At 38.6% G+C, this 18394-nt stretch overlaps 1 protein-coding gene across 3 annotated transcripts in view; it reads left to right on the plus strand.

Moving 5' to 3' along the window:
• Positions 1-111: 111 nt before the first annotated feature.
• Positions 112-18394, plus strand: part of Purg (purine rich element binding protein G) — a 31834-nt gene continuing 13551 nt past the window's right edge. Inside the window, exons 1-2 of one of the 3 annotated variants that reach the window (XM_026786968.1) lie at positions 112-189; positions 467-1351. In XM_026786968.1, coding sequence (XP_026642769.1) covers positions 473-1351 — 879 coding nt within the window. In that variant the 5' untranslated portion in view covers positions 112-189; positions 467-472. Of the gene's footprint in view, positions 190-466; positions 5660-18394 lie in introns of those variants that run through there. The other 2 variants (XM_005362510.2, XM_005362509.2) reach the window with 2 other exon arrangements.

Raw genomic sequence — 18394 nt, forward strand, 5'->3', positions numbered from 1 at the left:
TGTTCCCCCGTGCGGGGGGCGGCGGCTGCGGCTGAGCGGACCCCACGGGACCGCGCGGGTGTTGCCACCTCGGCCGAGGAGCCGGCGCGGCCGCGTGCGAGCGGGGGGCGGCGGCTGCGGCGGAGGGGCCGAGAGCTGGCGGCGGCGGCGGTGGTCGTGAAGGGCATCGGTGGCGGTGACGGAGATGATGTGAGTGTCCGCTGGCTGGGGGACCCCTGGGGCTGCCGAGCCCGAGCTGGGCGGCCGGCGTCACGCGGGAATCGGAACGGGAGGCCCGGGGCGGCCGAGGGATGCTGCGTGTGCGGTGCGGTGCGGTGCGGAACCGGCCGAATCCGGAGCGCGAGAGCCGGGCCGGAGTGGGGGTTCCGGGCGGCGGCGGCGGGGGCAGTGCGGACCCAGGGGCGTCTGCGATTGTTCTCAACACCCCTCCCCCATCCCACCCCGTGTGTCTGTTTGTCACTTGCAGCTGAAGATGGAAAGAGCCAGGCGAAGGGGAGGCGGCGGTGGCGGCGGCCGTGGCCGCGGAGGCAAGAATGTAGGGGGCTCTGGCCTAAGCAAGAGTAGACTCTATCCCCAGGCCCAGCACTCTCACTACCCCCACTACTCCGCGTCAGCCACCCCTAATCAGGCTGGAGGCGCATCCGAAATCCAGGAGCTGGCCTCCAAACGCGTGGACATCCAGAAAAAGAGGTTTTACCTAGACGTGAAGCAAAGCTCCCGGGGCCGCTTCCTAAAGATAGCTGAAGTCTGGATAGGGAGAGGCCGGCAGGACAATATCAGAAAGAGTAAACTGACCCTCTCCCTATCGGTGGCCGCGGAGCTGAAGGACTGTCTAGGCGATTTCATCGAACACTATGCCCACCTGGGCCTGAAAGGCCACAGGCAAGAGCATGGCCAGAGCAAAGAGCAAGTCTCCAGGAGGCGGCAGAAGCACTCTGCACCCTCCCCACCAGTGTCGGTGGGGTCCGAAGAGCACCCTCACAGTGTCCTCAAAACAGACTATATAGAGAGGGACAATAGGAAATACTACCTAGACCTAAAGGAGAATCAGCGAGGTCGTTTCCTGAGGATTAGACAAACCATGATGCGGGGCACTGGCATGATAGGTTATTTTGGCCACAGTTTGGGTCAGGAACAGACTATTGTCCTCCCAGCACAAGGAATGATTGAATTCCGCGATGCCTTGGTTCAGCTGATTGAAGACTATGGCGAAGGAGATATAGAAGAACGAAGATGTGGAGATGACGAGCCACTTGAACTCCCCGAGGGGACCTCTTTCAGAGTGGACAATAAAAGGTTCTACTTTGATGTGGGCTCTAATAAATATGGAATTTTCCTGAAGGTAAGTGAGGTGAGGCCACCTTACCGTAATACTATTACTGTTCCCTTCAAAGCTTGGACAAGGTTTGGGGAGAATTTTATCAAGTATGAAGAAGAGATGAGGAAAATTTGCAACAGCCATAAAGAAAAGAGAATGGATGGCAGAAGGGCCAGTGGTGAAGAACAAGAAAGCCTCGACTAGCGTGACATTGAACTCCATCAGGCAAAATTTAAAAATCACTAATTGGCTAAAAAAAAAAAAGTACTGATCCGTAATCATTTGAAGAAGTTTTTCCTCTTTTTGGGCCCCTTGTTATTAGTGATACCTCTAATAGTTTATACTTCAAGAAGTCTGATTCTCATGTTATGTTATCCATAGCTCACTATACCCCTCATGGGAATTCCAGCCTCCCCAGGGCTAAATAGTTTAGCTGCTTCAACTGCTGCAGACGATTGAAGTATGCAGATCAGCACAGAGTGTGACATTCTGACCTTTAAACACCATAGCTGAGATTTACATTGCACTATGACATGACCCTGAAAATGATGCATATACTTACTATGAAAAGTGTGAATTTCTCTTTAACAAATCCTCGCCCCGAAGAAAGTCCCACTTATACTTGGTTAGAAGCCGCCAAGTTTACCTGTAGACAGTTACCACAATAGAAATTGAATTGACCTCAAGTATAGTATATGTCTAGCAAAGTAGGGATATGTTCATTGGGTAACTGGATATTAACTAGTACCAGTCTAAAAGATCAACTCTTACTAGATAATTAAACCTTTAAGATATTATATCATATTTCTTAACAGTTAGTATATAGAGTGTTCAATAATTTCAAATTTTGTGGTAACCCTACAGTTTTAGTTGCCGTATCAAAGCCATGGAAAGGTTTTAATGGATTATTCCAAGCTAGTTACAATCTCATTTGTTTCCTATACTACATATTTTATTGACTTTCCAAAGTTTTGGGAATTATGTTTATGTCACTGTGGAGAGGGAGGCTTTACCCAGTGGCTTTGCTATGGAAATTTTGATGTTTTAGCCTTTCATGGTAATTTGCAGTCGTTTTTCCTTAAACTCTGTCATGGACTTTCGAAGTGTTGTATTTTATGCTTCCCTACTCATGTATTTCATAGGGTTGGTGCACCAGTTGAGTGATGTAAAGATACATCTCCTAATATATTTTAGTAGCACTTTAGCATTTGCTGCACTTAAAGACCGTGTCAAACTTCCAGTATAAACCTGGTATTGATACAGATACTTTAACTCCAGAAGGAAAACCCTTTTTTGCTGAGAAGAAAAAAAAAACAAAAAGCAAAAAAGCATTTAGAATACAAAATTACAGTCTGGGAAATATAATATTTGGAAATAAGATTGATTCTAAACATCTCAAAGGAAAATTCAGGCAATTTCCAAGGTGCTCCTTACTTAGGATTCCTAAAGAGGTTTCTTCTATACAAGACGTATCCATTTGTCTGTATTAAAAATCACTTTCTAGAAAGTGCCACCTGAATTTTTAAACACTCAAGCAATTTTTAAACAAATGGGTATAGAATATACATGTACCAACACCCCTTATTATCTGACTGAAATTTCATCTGTCAGGATACATTTTATTCTAAATGAAATTGTGTTTTGTTCTGGGATCGGTTACTGCCCCACCGTAAGTCCATATAATCATTTTTCAGAGACAGACACTGATTTCAGCTCCCCAAATACAGTTCTCATTGATGAGAGCTGGCTGCAAGGATTGAGGCCAGAATGTGGCTTTTCTGTGCTCTAAGGAATTCAGAATTTATTTTTAACAATTTTCCTCCAGAACTTTTTCCCAAACATGTTATACTTGGGTCACTAAGGAAACTATGAAATGAATTAAGAAAATTGATTTCATTGGTTTACATTTACTGAAGAACAAGCAGCTAGTAACCCAGACACACATAGTGGTGTTGGTTGCAGGTTATATTTGACATTTCTTGAAGTACTGTGATGGAATCTCACTCAGTTTATTATCATCCTGACCATCTGGATCACTTTGGAACACCTGAAGGTTAGAAGATAATGTTAGTTCTAAAGTTAATAGCACATGGTGGGTGTTGCGGCTATAAAAGTAGCAAGGGTTCTTAAACAGTCCTAACTGTAAAATAACATATTCTGTAGGCTTGCTAAAAAGTAGCTTGGGGTATATGAAGGAGTGATGTGCACTTGAATTACTGTACTACTGATTGTTGTTGCTGCCCATCATAGTGCCTATTAATAGTAATCAACCTGTCAGATTTCGGCAAACTGGAGCTGTGAAGATTCCACTATTCAATTGTTCCTATCACTATTGCTGTGAGTGGATACACTCTTAAAATCTTACCTTCCTTTTTAAAATATCTATCCATTAGGACCAACTGATTTCTTTTTGATTTTTAGTCTGATAAGGTTTGAGTGTGTATATACCTATATATGTGCATACACACAGTACTATGTCAGACATGAAGATAAATATATTTAATTCACTGTATATACATATTATTAGCTTCATTTCACATTAATTATTTAAGTAAAGAACTAGTTAAATAGCCAGATTTTCTATGTTGTATGTATACTTCAAAGTCCTCGCCATCTCAAAGCTACTCAAATTGGGTAGATACATATATACTGGCAATTGAACACACTTTAGAATCACTAAGACTTTTACCAATCCTTTGTTTGCCTTTGTATAGTTGTTATATTCATTGAAAAATGGTATGATGATGTGATTTTTTTTGATACTTAAAATTCCCAAGAGTTCATTAGCCATAATTAAATGTGATCCAGTTCAAACATCTGGATTTAGGATGTGTATTGCCATGTATCGTATAAGCTACTACTATTTTTATCTGTGCAATATAAATTTTATTTATTGTCATTTGTAACGTAAATGGAGCTGCAAATGTACATGGTTATTCTTCAAAATAACAGGATCCTTGCCTTGAAGGCATTAAACTCTTAAGGAAACTGGATGTTCGAAGTAAAAAAAAGAGCATTGAAGTTAGTAACCAAAATTACTAGTTCACTGTATAATGCTAAAACCTTGATGATGTTTGCACATAGTAATCGAGCATAATGTGGACAGACTCAAACTGTCATGATATAAGCTAATAGTATAAAATCTGGAAACGGGTTCCTCAGTAGTTGGCAGCGTGCTCCTAGCAATTGAAAGCAGCACGAGCGTGCCGCTTATATGCAAAAGATGCAATGTATTATAAAGATATTCAAGTTCTGCCACATTGTATTATTTTCCTTCTTAAAGCCCCAAACTGCCATGTCCCTTAAACTTGAGTCAAACACAAGCTTATTTGCACTAAAGAGCATGGCCAAAAAAATAAATAAATAAATGACAGGGTGGAAAAGCTATTTAGAGCCTCTTGAAATAATTGGCTCTGATGGGAGAATTTCACATTTGTCTATTTGAAAGCTATATGGTCCAGGCAGACAATCTGTCAGTTCACTAATTTAATAATGCACTTTACCTTTTGTATATAGAAGATGTACATTTACGCCACTTGGCAGGCCGGACGTGTTTCAGTAACTATGTAGTTAGAATCTGTAGGGTGATCTCTTGCATGCATATGTTTGTGTAAGAACTATTGTAACAGGTTCCCATGAAGTCGGTGTGATGGAGAAGGGCAGAAGATGCTTTTAAAACATATCTCACTTAACATGAATTTTAAAGTAGATTTCATATTTGTATTAAGGACTAGAATAATATCAAACTATTCCAAATCCAGATTAGTGTTGCATTTCAGACTATATCTGCTTGAGGCTTCCCATAATACTCTAAAAATGAAATTGGGGAATCTGGCGAGATACCTTTTCTAATTCTGTTTCATTGTTAAAATGTGTTTTAAGTTACTAATAAAAAGACAGTACATGTGACAGCATTAGAGTTAAAAGTACGGTGAGCTGATGTTTTAAGATCAACAGACTAAAGAAATAAAGTTTCAAGTAAGGAATATAAAGAGCTTTATAAGTTGCTAAATAAATAGGATATTTTAAAATCTGCGAAAGTATTAACCTTCACCAACTCAAAAGGGAAGTGGGGGATTTGGTGTATCCTTCTGCCCTGAACACAGTTGAAGATGTATATTTGAAAACTAGATAATTGTCGCTTAATAATAGGTTGTATGTGCTTTACTGAGAAACACTGTGTACTAACAATTCATCAAGAGTGTGCTATATTTATTGCATTCATTTTATATCTATAGATAAGAAACATTATATATAGTCATCTTATCTTAATATAATTAATCATGTATTTATATTGTAATTTTGCAAATATTTTCAGTAAAATAAACATTTATCTGAGCTGCACAATTTGAAGAGGATGGAATTGGGCAATACTCTCAGATAGTCATTTTTAATCAGCAGCAACCATTGAAAACTGATGTATTTATTGTCATTCCTTTACATTTGTTTTATAGTTTATTTAATATTTAAATGAACGAGGCTTCATTTGAATTTTAATTGGTTTTCTGAAAAATGAGATTTTTTTTATGTAAATTTTTTTTCATGCTTCCTTCCAAGTGTCTTTTACTGAAACCATAAAATCCTCTTCCAAACTTTAGGTAAGGGCTTTGGTGAGTTGCCACCTAATCTGAAATCTGTCTTTACCCAAACATCAAACATCTTTGGCAAGGTGTTTTGTCAAAAGAAGTTAAGATTAATTCTGTACCTCCAGAACGGTACAGATAAAAAAATTTGTCATTGCCAGATAAGATTTATTGAAATCTTTCTGATGTTTCCTTAGCAATGTCTTGGCTTCTTGGAGAACTTGTGGCTAATGGCTAGCTCATCAAAGGAAGAGAATACAGAATTAGCATACTGTTGAGACTGTAGTCTACAGTATTGTCGCCCTGGAGTACAGGAAAAATGTGTTTCCCAATTCAGTCTTGTATGAAAACTGGGTTTTAAATCACAGTAAGTCTGCCATAAAGGAAATATGGTCAAATATGCATAGGTAGATCTTATGGAAAATTTTTACTATTTTCTCGTATAATGGAAAAATTTTGTTCCTAATCTGTTCAGACATTTTCAGTCATTTAAATTTATTTTACTAATAAGTTTTAACATTTTTAATGAGGAAAAATATTCATATAGTACCAGGTTTATGGGATTGAGGATGTAGTTCAGTTGATGCATTGTTTGCCTAGAATTGCAACACCACAGGTCACACATCAACACTGGGGAGATGAGGCAGGAGGAACAAAGTTCAAGGTCATCCTCGACTAATTAGCAACTCTGAGGATAGCCTGAGCTACAGGAAACTCTGTCTCCAAAATAATAATAAGTACAGCAAAAAGTAGCAACTAGTGTTATCAATTTCCTGAGTTTTCTTTTAGAGTCATGTGCAAACATGTGTGTACATATGTTCTTTTTAAATGCTTAAACATATTCACCTTCCCATACCTGACTGTATCACTTTAGGTCTGGCATTTAAGGAATTTTTTTTCTTTTTACTAAATGTCATGTTTTATTTGGTTAGCACATCATTTAGTTTTTATGTTATACAGAAAAGACATCAAGAAAATAGTATGTAAATCCATTGCTATTGACTTAGATTACAAATGTCTGTGTTTATTTTCAGTGTACGAATATGCAGTTTCGCATCCTAGTTTCCTTCCCCATACCTAACCACCTCGCCTTCCATACCACCCTATTTTCCTCTCTCAAAAACTATTGCTGTTTTCTCCCGAAGTAACGCATTAGTTCTGGGGGATCAGGATATTAAATAATATAGCCAAGTGGTGCGTGAGGTTAACTGTGTTCTCTAATGAAAAGCACTGATATTTAAAAGCTTTAACAAATGATAGCTTTTGGTTTTTACTAACTGTGCTACTGTTTTTCATCCAAAGACCTTGTCATTATGAGTACATGAGCTTTAGAACTGCCGTGAAAGATTTTATGTCATGGCTTTGTTGAAACCCCTTGCGTTATTAACATGAAATATTTATCTGTATAGGAAAGGTATAAAGTTGATTTAACAGCTCTTCGAATCCAAGATTCCACAAAGAAACAGCACTGTTGCTAATCATTTAAAGCACTAATTCTTCTGTTTGTTTGTTTCTTAAATTGGGGTGTGTGTGTGTGTGTGTGTGTGTGTGTGTGTGTGTGATGGGTCTGGGGAACTGAGGGCCAAGCCAATGCTGAGCAAGCACTTAGCCACTGAGCCACATTCCCAACCCTGAGAAAGTTGGGCCTTTTTTTTTTCACCTTGTTTTTTATTTATTTATTTATTTATTTATTAAAGATTTCTGTCTCTTCCCCGCCACCGCCTCCCATTTCCTTCCCCCTCCCCCAATTAAGCCCCCCCCACCTTGTTTTTTAATGCCCTAGAGTCTGTCAGAAATCCTGGGACTATGATGATTTGGGGAAAGGGGGTAACTCAGGAAGAGGCTATGAGTACAGCTAAATCACCTGCTGGACGAATGTGGCATAGCAGATGGAACTGTTGGAAAGGAAGGTTAGACAAAAGGGAACAAGTGGCCAGTGTTAGACTACTCCAGTAGCTCTCCGGCGTTCCTGGGGGGATGGGGGACGGAACTCGTGTTCGTCAGGTGTGCGTTATCAGACCCCTGCTCTTTTCTGTTGCCTACCCAGAAAAGGAAAGAAAAAACCTGAAACATTAAATATTTTGCCCTTGCACCCCTCAGTTTTATAAGAGAAAAACAGCCAGGGTAAAAGATCTAACAGAATTAGAAATACATCCTAAACATGGATTGAGGGATTCTTTTTTAATTATTTTTATTTTGTGTGCATTGGTGTTTTTATCAGCATGTATGTCTGTGTGAGGGTGTCAGATCCCCTGGAACTGGAATTGCAGACAATTGTGAGCTGTCATGTGGGTACTGAGAATTGAACCCTGGTCCTCTGGAAGAGCAATCAGTGCTCTTAACCACTGAGCTCTCGTTCAGCCCAGGAGGGATTCTTTTAATAGATTGGTATTGGCAAACTTTCTGAGAACAAAATATGAAAACTGGAAAGGCACGGTTTAAACTTTATAGTAAGTATCTGTGTGGTTGGCGGCATAATTTGCTGTTCAGGAGAAAGATAGTGTCAGTAGGCATGATCTTTTAAACATTTTAAAATCATTAGAGAATTGCATCGTATTTAATGACTAACTCACCATCCTTTGTTGGATCTGTAAAGTTGGCCAAGCTCTTCATAAATTGTTTAAACTTAAATGGTGTGTTCACATTTCTCTGTATTTATAGAGAATAGACCCAAAAAAGGCAAATTCATCTTTAAAAATTAATTGTGTTTAAATTTAGTGCAAAATTACTAGTAATTTTTTATTTCTAGTCAGAGTTCCCTTGATGTTCTTGATAAATCATCCTTTCTAAATTTTATCTTGTTCATGTTTCCTTTGTGAAAATTGTTTGTTTTTGTTGGATACAGCGACAGCCACCAACACGCTGACTGCAGTAGTCACTGCGACAGGGAAGGTGCTTCCTTATACGAGCATGATGAAAATAGCTTGTTTAAATAAAAGTGTCTCTTAAGATTGACTCAGACACTCGATAGCAATTGTGTGTCTTCTTACTTTATCCTCCTATACTTTGTTTTTACTACGTTCTATAAAGTTTCTGGGTTCCAGGAAATAAGATTAAAACAACAACAACAAAGGAACTGACCTTTGAAATTTCTTACAGTATTTAAGTATTTGAGTTGTTCAAAGGGTAATTTTGAAGGAGAGAAAGTTTCTTTTCTTAATCTTTATTAAATTAATGGTATAAATCTGGCTGATTTAACTAACCAAAGCCAGAATTTCTCACATCAGAAAGTACTATAGAGAACATGGTTCTGTGGGATAATACTCTTTGTGATTTTATTATATATTTTATGAGTTTGCATATAAGTAGCAAAAAGAAAAGAAACTAAAGGGCAGTAGCTCTTTTCTTCTATAACAAGAAATCCATCTCATGTGAATAAGGAAAACAATTCCCAATCCTGACTTAACCCTGAACAGAGGAACTGAGAAAGTCGTAAGACCTGATTCTATTATACATGAGCTGGCCCTGAAGAAGTAATTCAATTTCTGTGAGGTACATTCTTCATGTGGGAAAAAAAAAAAATACTGTGTTGGGTTCACTCCTAAACTTAAAATCTGCATCACTGGAGTGTGAAAGAGTCAGTAGGTGAAGGATATGAGTGCCGGAAATTAGCCAGAAGCCACAGTGGTGTCAATTGTGTGGCATCTGGATCTCCTTGGCCACACAAAATATAAGTCCTGTCTTGGACCCTTCAGAACAGTTGCTGCATACCAACTACATTGTCTTACGCTTTATACTACCGTTATCTTCTGCTTTATATTTCGAGGGGAGCATTTTTAAATGTGAAGTCTCATTTTTGAAGGAAGTGTGGCTTGTTTCTTCTATATATTCTATAATCATCTCTTAATTCCACATGACAAACTAATTCTTAAAACCTAGCAACATTGTCCAAACACTACCCCTGAAATAATCGTAAATACAACGCTAAGTGTATGTGGCTAGTGTCGTCATAGTGTCCCGGAGCGTGGAGTGCTGACCTCGATCATCTGTTCCTTGGCCATATTGAATACTATCCTTCAAATAATGATCTTGAACACAAGGAAGAACCCTTACCTGGAACAGAATGGATCTGTTGTATACGTTTGTGCTTGCTGGAGTGTGCAAAGATTAAATATCCTAATGGTTTATTTGCTGTTTAAGCTTTGAGAAAATCCAAGGGTTGCTGAGTGGAGAGTAGATAGGCTGTGAGCATAGGGGCATTTTTGCGGGCACTCTAGTCCTCCATTGTGCAATGCCACCATCTTCCAAAACCATGTTAAGAGAATGATGCCTTTCTCGATAGACTATTTACCAGAGACAGCATTAGGAGTAACTACTTGTGTTTTAAAGAGCACAAGCACACAAATATTTTGATTGTCTTAGAAATACTGGTGCACATACAATTCTGTTTTTGCAGAAGGTTCCGTGTCTTTGACCTGGTGGTGGTTGACAGTAGCAATTCAGCTGGTTGGTTTTGAACAAATTCCGTAGAGTGAATTGACTGTTGTAGACAGAATTCTTTGTTTGCTCCTCCCTCTCCTTTGCAGTTCTCAGTTGCTCCTCTTGGTGGCGGTTGGAATCTCAGCGGAACAGGAAAGAGCAGTGTGGTTTGTTATTTTTTTGCATTTGTCGTTTTGTAGAAATTTCCTTCAGCCTACCGCCAAACATGGTAAACAGCTTTCCCTAAAAGTACACACTTGAAGTGTGAAAACTTCACAGCGGGTCAAAACCATACATTAATGAGCTAAGAGTAAAGAAAACCTAAATCCAGAACGTTCTTGCTAATTTGCTTCAGAAACTGCTTTATCGGCCTCCACGCCCTCCCACTGGCAGTAAAATTTGTAACAATGATTTCACAATCTAGAACTCTTAACAGGATGAGATCTATTGTTGTTTAGTAAGTACTCTAAAAAGTTTACCATGTTATAACCAGGTATAAAAAAGACTTCTAGAATTCAGCTCACCAATAATCTTCCCTTCCCACTTACTGTACCCAACTGGAATTCAGTAAGAGCATGACTTTCTACCACCATGGCCCTGCTTTCATCCTATTTATTTTTCAACTAAAACATAATAAGGCCAGAGCTGCTTTTTGAAATAATCTAGCTCTATATGGACTGTAAGAAAGGAGGACTAGGCCTTCACTTGAACACTCTTGGCATCCTTTCTATAGATAGCTAATAATTTAGGATGAGTAGAAAGTTCAGGATCATTCTTGGCTATACAACAAATTAGGCCAATCTGGAGGTGGGGTAAAAGCATCAGTAAAGGTTTTATTAGTGCTAATAGCCAATGTTGAATACCTGCTTTACTATAATACCCTTCATATAGACTGTTTGTAATCTATAACATTATCTTCACTATAATTTTCCAGATATTTAAAAATTGGCTCCATATTTCCCAACTAGTATATTTGTCAAACAAATTGACACCCAAAACAAAGATTATGCTCAATTAGGCCCAGCTACCTGTAAGACTTTCTCAGAAACACACACCAATTGTAATAAAACATAATCCGTCCCCACTCAAAATAAATTAGTTTCAGATTACTGAGAACTATTTTATCCAAAACTATTCCCTATAAATGAGATTATTAATCTCACCAATCTTAAAGGAAAATTTATTCACTTGGTTTAAGTTGCTGTTCACAAATAGAACTCACCTAATCTTAAGAATAGATTCTAGGCTGAACTTCAACCTGGTCGACTATTTCAAGTAATTATCAGTAATGTTGAAAGGGTTCTGATGATGGGACCATAGATGGATCATTCTGATTGTGTCCTTAGGGACAGAAAAGACACTGTTCACTATATGGGGCTACAGTTTCATGTTCATGGACTGAAGATAACTGGTTATGTTAAATTAGTTTGAAAATAAATCTTATCAATATTATGAGAGGTTTGCTTGTTTCTTACAACTTTTTCCTGCCATCTGACTGACAGCTCACCCTTCCTCCATATCCTGGCTACATGATTCCAGTCCCTGTCACATGGAATTGCCAACAAAACCAGTGCCCCATTGACAGGCCCATGTTTTTCTCCATTGCTTTAGGATGATGGTCTTTAAAAAGTTTAGGGCTTGTTAAAACACCAGACCGCTGATACCCACCTCCAGCTCTGTGCACTGGGAATGATGGGATAAGGAGAAGTCTAAGACTGCATTTCTAACACATCTCAGAAAAATGGTTGCTACAGATCTGAGGCATTAATACTACTGTGATAGATGGGAGACTGTCTGACCTACAAAGATAGTAGTAGACAAATTTAGAACTAGTATCCTGATAGAAAGAACACTGCTATTTATACTGACTTGAGAGATTCACAAATAGAAAGCAACATTTTCTAAGTTGACTAGAGTTTGATAAATTATTCTCTTTTTATACTCATTACGTCTAGTGACCTTTCCAATTCCCTCTCACTTTCCAACAGCTATCTCAAGATATATCTGGCAGGGATGAATTATAAAGACATGAAAATCATCTTGCAAATATATGGATACTGAAGCATGTTTTTAATTTATTAAGTAATTCTGGCATATAAATCTTAGTAAAGGAAAATAAATGATTGCTCAAAAAACTACTTACAAGCTTACTGAATATAAGATACTAAGACCTGAAAAAAACCTGGAAATTACTTTAGTCTCCAAATCTTAAATTTTATAATGTATATCAAGTAACATGAATGATTCATGGTTTAGGTAAATAGGCTTAAGGGCTTTAAATGCTGATTATTTCTTGAGATATATATGTGAGACAAAATAAACTCATTTCCTTTAAAACACTACTATCTTCACAGTCTTTCTGAGGCTTCCCTGTACTTACAACATAGAGGAACAATATAACATAGTTTATGGTACTTATTGAACACTTGGACCCATTGCTTTCAATGTAGATTGTTCCCCTGGAGCACTCATTAAGCAAATTATCTAAAATAATTAAATGAATAGCACTTAAAATTACTTAACTTTTAATAATTGACTTACTCCATGTTTGCCAGCCTAGTAGAGATTGTATAGGCTGACTAGGTGGGTACTTCATATAGTATACATAGAGGAAAGAGCTGTTATCTACGTCTTTTCAACCCTGAGAGTTGATTAGGAATAATACGTGGGACTTTTGCATTCAACTGTTTATTAGCCAAATTGAATAAAGACATATGATTTCAAATTGCCAAGGATTGTTCTGAAAACTTGATCCAAATAAATACCCTTTCACCTGTTTCTCTCTACAAACACTAGTTCTGAGGGCTGTACCTCTGCGACAGAGCATTTGCCTAGTGTCTGCAAGCTGGCTTCCTTCTCCAGCACTAAGAAATGTTTTTAAAGGAGAACTAGTTTTTCTTTGGGCTTTACTAGTTACATGAATTGCTTATAAGTTATCTATACACACAAATAGCTTTGGCATCCATATAGATTCCAGTCCTGTGCCCCTGTGCCTTGCTCTTGATGAAGTAATGGAAACGGGATTTTTCTCGTTTCTGGTTATATTTGATCACCTGCCATAAAATGTTGTCTTAAGCCTGGAAATCTGTATCTAGTGGGAGAGGGGGAAACATTCATGCCAAATATATGGCATTTGTCATCCCAACTTCAAAGCAGCACAGAATCCATGTGCTCTAAGGAACTAGAAAAGCCAGCACTACATGAGGTCAGAGAGTATATCCTTAAATATTACGTTTGTATTTGCTTCTGGAGAGCCCTAAGCACCATGGAAATAATAGCATTTATTTTCTCAGCAGGGAAGGGTGCTTGGTGCCAAGCATGAACCCACCTGGTAAAAGGAAAGAACCAACCCCAGCAAGGTGTCATCCAATAACACACATGCATGCACACATGCACAAGTAAATTTCAAAATCTAAAGTGGAAGATTTTAGTCCAGTGATACTCAGGCATTAGTGACATGGTTTGTTAACAAGGTCAGTTTGGTTTCTCATCTCCAGCGATTATGATTTAGTTGATAGAGCAGTTCTGAAATTAGCCTTTTAATTGCGTTGTTCATATCTTGTTATCTGGAAGTTTAGTGTGGCTGGTGGTGTTTTTGGTAATGGTAGGGGTGGCGGTTGTTGTGACAAGGTCTCATGTTGTCCAGGGTGGCTTCACAGAGTGTCTAGGTAATTTTAGCTGGCCTTAAACTCCTGCTCCCACTGCCTCTGCCTCCAGAGTGCTAGAAATATATAGGTGTCAGCCACCACCTCCAGTTGAGATCTGTTCATTACCATCAATTTAGACCGTAAACTTTTATTTCGTTTTTCTAGCTGAAATTGCTTACATTCAAATACTGTAGCATGGCATCGTAGATGGTGATTTTTTTTTAATGGTGTTAGCAAATAATATTTGTTGCTTGCTTTAAAGATATGAGTCCTAAGGCGTAAATCCTGGTGCTCAATTTCGTGGTGTCACGTTAGCAAGCTTTTTGTTACAGCCAGTGAATCCCGAGAACCCCAGTGTCAGCCTCCTTTCTCCCCCCACCTGTAGCTCAAGTTCCAGCATCCCTTCCCTTCTTCCCACTGGTTGCATCCTCCCTGGGTTTCACAGCCCAGACGTTTCTGAAATTCTCTGCAGCCTGAGTTAAGTCTCTCCAGGTTCTCACAGCTTGACCCTCCAAATCTCACACAGTTTTTCAGCGTTTTCTCTTAAAATATAAGGAATATAAAAAATCCTTAATTGGGGGATATTTTGAATGCCTCACTTCCAGTAGTAGCTTTTTTTCTGTGTCCAAAAATGCATATTATAAAGTTAGACAATTAATATTTTCCAACTGTTCAATCGTGTTATTTGTACAGAGCCAATCTGAACTAAATTTCTGTCTGGAAAAACTGAACTGTACCGTTAATCTCCCCACTTCTCACTAGTCCAGCCCCATCATGTTTGCCTCACAGGCTTTTTTTTTTAAAAGTGCAAAGAGCTTCTTAACCCCTCTTCTCTCAATAATGGATTTATAGTTATTGTCATTTTGCACCAAATAAGAACCTTATCTACTTACAGTTCTAACATGCAAAAGAAATTGGAAGCGCAAAGCCATTGTGCGCGTCTGAAGATTGCCCACATAACACTTGCCACTGAGTGGAGGGTATTTTGTCCTGGGAGTTCTCCCAATGAGAGGAAGCTTTGATTCTGAGAACTGGGGGATTTGTGGCCATTTTGTGCTTGCTTATTTGTCCGAGATTGAAGCTGCAGTCGCCAGGCTTAAATACTAGACTTTGTGTGGCTCTTTCCAGTGGACAGCAGAGGTTTATGTTCTTCCAGCAATGCATGTATCAGATTGGATGTTTTCCTAGAGCTTGACAGAAATAACACTCATTAAATAATTTCAATCTGTGATTAATATATTTGGGTATAAAATAATATGGGCATAAAATAAAAATGAACTTTTTAACAGTAAGCTCTCAAATATTATTCTCAGAGACCCTGGCCATAAGAATACTCAACAAAGTATTTCTTTTCTTTTTTCCCATTAAGGAAATTTTTTTCATTAAATTAAAAGGATTTAACTAGGGAGGTGTGTTAACACTGGTTAGTCCTATAGCAAAGCAAGCAATTACTTTCCTTTTCAGAGCTCCCCCCACTATTCCAATCTTCCTTTGTTGTATATTATTAGCAGACCTAAATCCCAGAACTCCATTTTCATGCTTTGCACCCTCCAGAGTTCAAGCTGGCAGCCCCACCATTTAGCCGTTCCTCCATTTGTAGTCTCTGATGTAGGATTATCACTACTATTTTACAAATAAGAACCTGTAGGCGACACTGATCAGATTCCAGCCTGGAAAGTCCCCAAGTTCTGCTCTTTCGTTTTAAAATCATTTACCTACCTTATTATAATACTAAATTTATTTAGGATATAGAATGCCCATGGCACTTATGGGAACTAATGTTAGTTTGAATTCTTGTTCTTTAAGCATTATAACCCATATTTGTAGTCAAGGGAGTTTATGAGCTATTAGGTCAGTTTGCGTCATTCCATTTGTTAGTCACCATTTGTTAGGCAGCGTTTTTTAAAGGCTCTACCTTATATTTGAAGATACAGCACAGTGCAGTTCAAGCAGTTCTTCCATTAAGATGTTTGCATCTGATGTTAGGCTTATAGAATCTACATATTATTTGTAGAAACTTTGACATTTTATATAGGAAAGAATAATCTTGGGTAAACACAGAACTTGATTCTCTAGACTTTTAATAATTCTCAAAGGTAAGTTACTATTAGTGAATTTGTTACACAGCATAGCTTTAAAGTGCATATGAATGCTAAATGCTATATTTATATTATACTTAAGAAAGCCAAAGGATTTTAGGTGTTTATTGCTTCCACTGTTATTTTAAGTCTTTGTGGAATGTACAAGAGTCCTCGTCTTCCCTTTGAATTCATGATATACAACAGTGCTGTATACGGTGATGGCCCGATGTCCAGGGGTCAGATCCGGGCTTTCTAGCTGGGCCTGGGCTTAGGACAAGTCACCTAACTCTCGGAATGTCAGTCTGCTCACTCATCGCTTGAGAGTACTGAGGGATATGTGAACTCTAGTCCCTTCTAATGCCTGCATTCCTTGAGCCAATCAGCTTCTTCGCTCTCTTCGGCTTCCTCTCCGGCGCCCATCTTCTCCAGCCACTCTTTGCTGTATCTGACATTTATTGGCCTTTCTTTCATTAGCGTTCTTCACATTTAGTTAGTCTGTTTTATAGTTTCACTTCTAATTTGTCCAGTCCCCCATGATTAGCTGTGTGTGTGTGTGTGTGTGTGTGTGTGTGTGTGTGTGTGTGTGTGTTGAAGCTAACACAGAAATTAGTTGATGGTCATAAATTTTAACTAGACACAAAAGCTTTAAGTAGGCAGTTCTTATAGTTTGATGAGATTTTTAGACATGTAACCTAAATCTTGATTAAATAGACTTTAAGCTTAGTTTCCCATATGAAAACTCTTTATCTCCTTGACTTGAATATAAATGCCAAGAGTCTGTTTCTTCCTCCTCTGCATTCCCCTCCACACCTTGCCCTGTGCTGATTGCATAAATCGTCTCTCCTCATTTAATTACCACTGTTCCTCTTCCTGTTCCTTTGCTGCCTTTGGAATCACAGTACTTAACAGAGTTCTAAATGGTGGCAAGCAGTAATGAAAGCGATCATTTAAAGCCTGCTAGGAAATACTGTGTCATTCTTGTTTCAGAGATGCCTCACAAATTAAGGTGCAATTTGATAGAGGGTCTTCTGTTTCCTACACATTCTAAATTCTACTTAGACACTTTTGGGCCGTGTCCAATGTTACTTGATTCTAAACATCTTTTGGAGCCTAGTCAAACTTGTATTTTCTTTCAACACATATTCCTTCTATCTGCCATGTTCTAGGCAGTGTATCCATACATAGGAGAAGAGTATTTGAAGTCGTAATTAGCTGTATTTACTTTTAGCAATTGATCCTTTAAATACGATTGTTTATATTCTGTCAGTGCTCTAAATATATTTCACTCATGCAAACAGACAAATACAACAGTACTATTTTAAATAGTAATTCCATTCCAAATCTCTCTTGCTGTCCTCAGATGGAAATAACAATCTGTTCCCTCTCATGCCTACTTTGTTCAAGTGGTAATGACTCCCTGAGCCACAAGCATGAGGGGTGATCATGCAGCCCCGTGAAGTCTCACCATATGATGCTGCCATGATTTCTGTAGTTGGAAGGCAAAGCGTGGTTACATGGATTCCATAGTTGCTCTCCCTGCCTTGGGCTTTTGTGTTCTGCCTGACTTTAGTTTTTTTAGTTCACTGACTGGGTAGTCACAGATTCCTGTTCACGTAATAGAATTTATAAACATCTACCAATATTCTTTACTATGATGACTATGTCACTGGCGAGCCAACCGGAACAAGCCTGATTCATCAGCTGATACACTAATCCTCACATAGAAGCATTGCCGTGCAAACCACTCGGATATTCAGTTATTTGTGCCATAAGAAAGTAATATATCCTGAACATTTTCCTGTGACTCTTCATTAACTATTAAATATTTTCTAATTAAGTTTAAGGCTGAAAATGAATACAGAACTTTAAATTATCATTTATACATGACTTGGAATCATTTTCAGAGTTCATTCTCATACCCAATCACCTTTTATACTGATTTTAATTAGTTGAATATTGCTAACCTCACTTAGACACACACAGCTGAGGTCCTGGCAGGTGATGTGACATGCAGTAATCACCAGCCTAGCTGATATTAAAGTAACAAGGTGTTGATGGGCCCACTGATAATTAAAGCCTTCATACTAACAGGCAAATTTGAGATGGCAAACTTGAAAACAGAAGTTGGTCGGTTTTTGTAGTTAATTTAAAGGGTTGCTAAAACTGCATTGCAGGCAGATGTGTTAGTGCATGCCCATAATCCTAGCACTTGAGAGAGAGGTGGAGGCGGGAGAGCACAAGTTCAAGGCCAGCGTGGTCTACACGTGAAGGCGAATTTAATTAATCCAGGCCAGTGGGTACAAGAAGACAATTTTTTTTTGGTTTTTCGAGACAGGGTTTCTCTGT

The sequence above is a fragment of the Microtus ochrogaster genome, linkage group LG7_11, assembly GCF_000317375.1.
Source record: "Microtus ochrogaster isolate Prairie Vole_2 linkage group LG7_11, MicOch1.0, whole genome shotgun sequence".
NCBI classification, from domain to species: Eukaryota; Metazoa; Chordata; class Mammalia; order Rodentia; family Cricetidae; genus Microtus; species Microtus ochrogaster.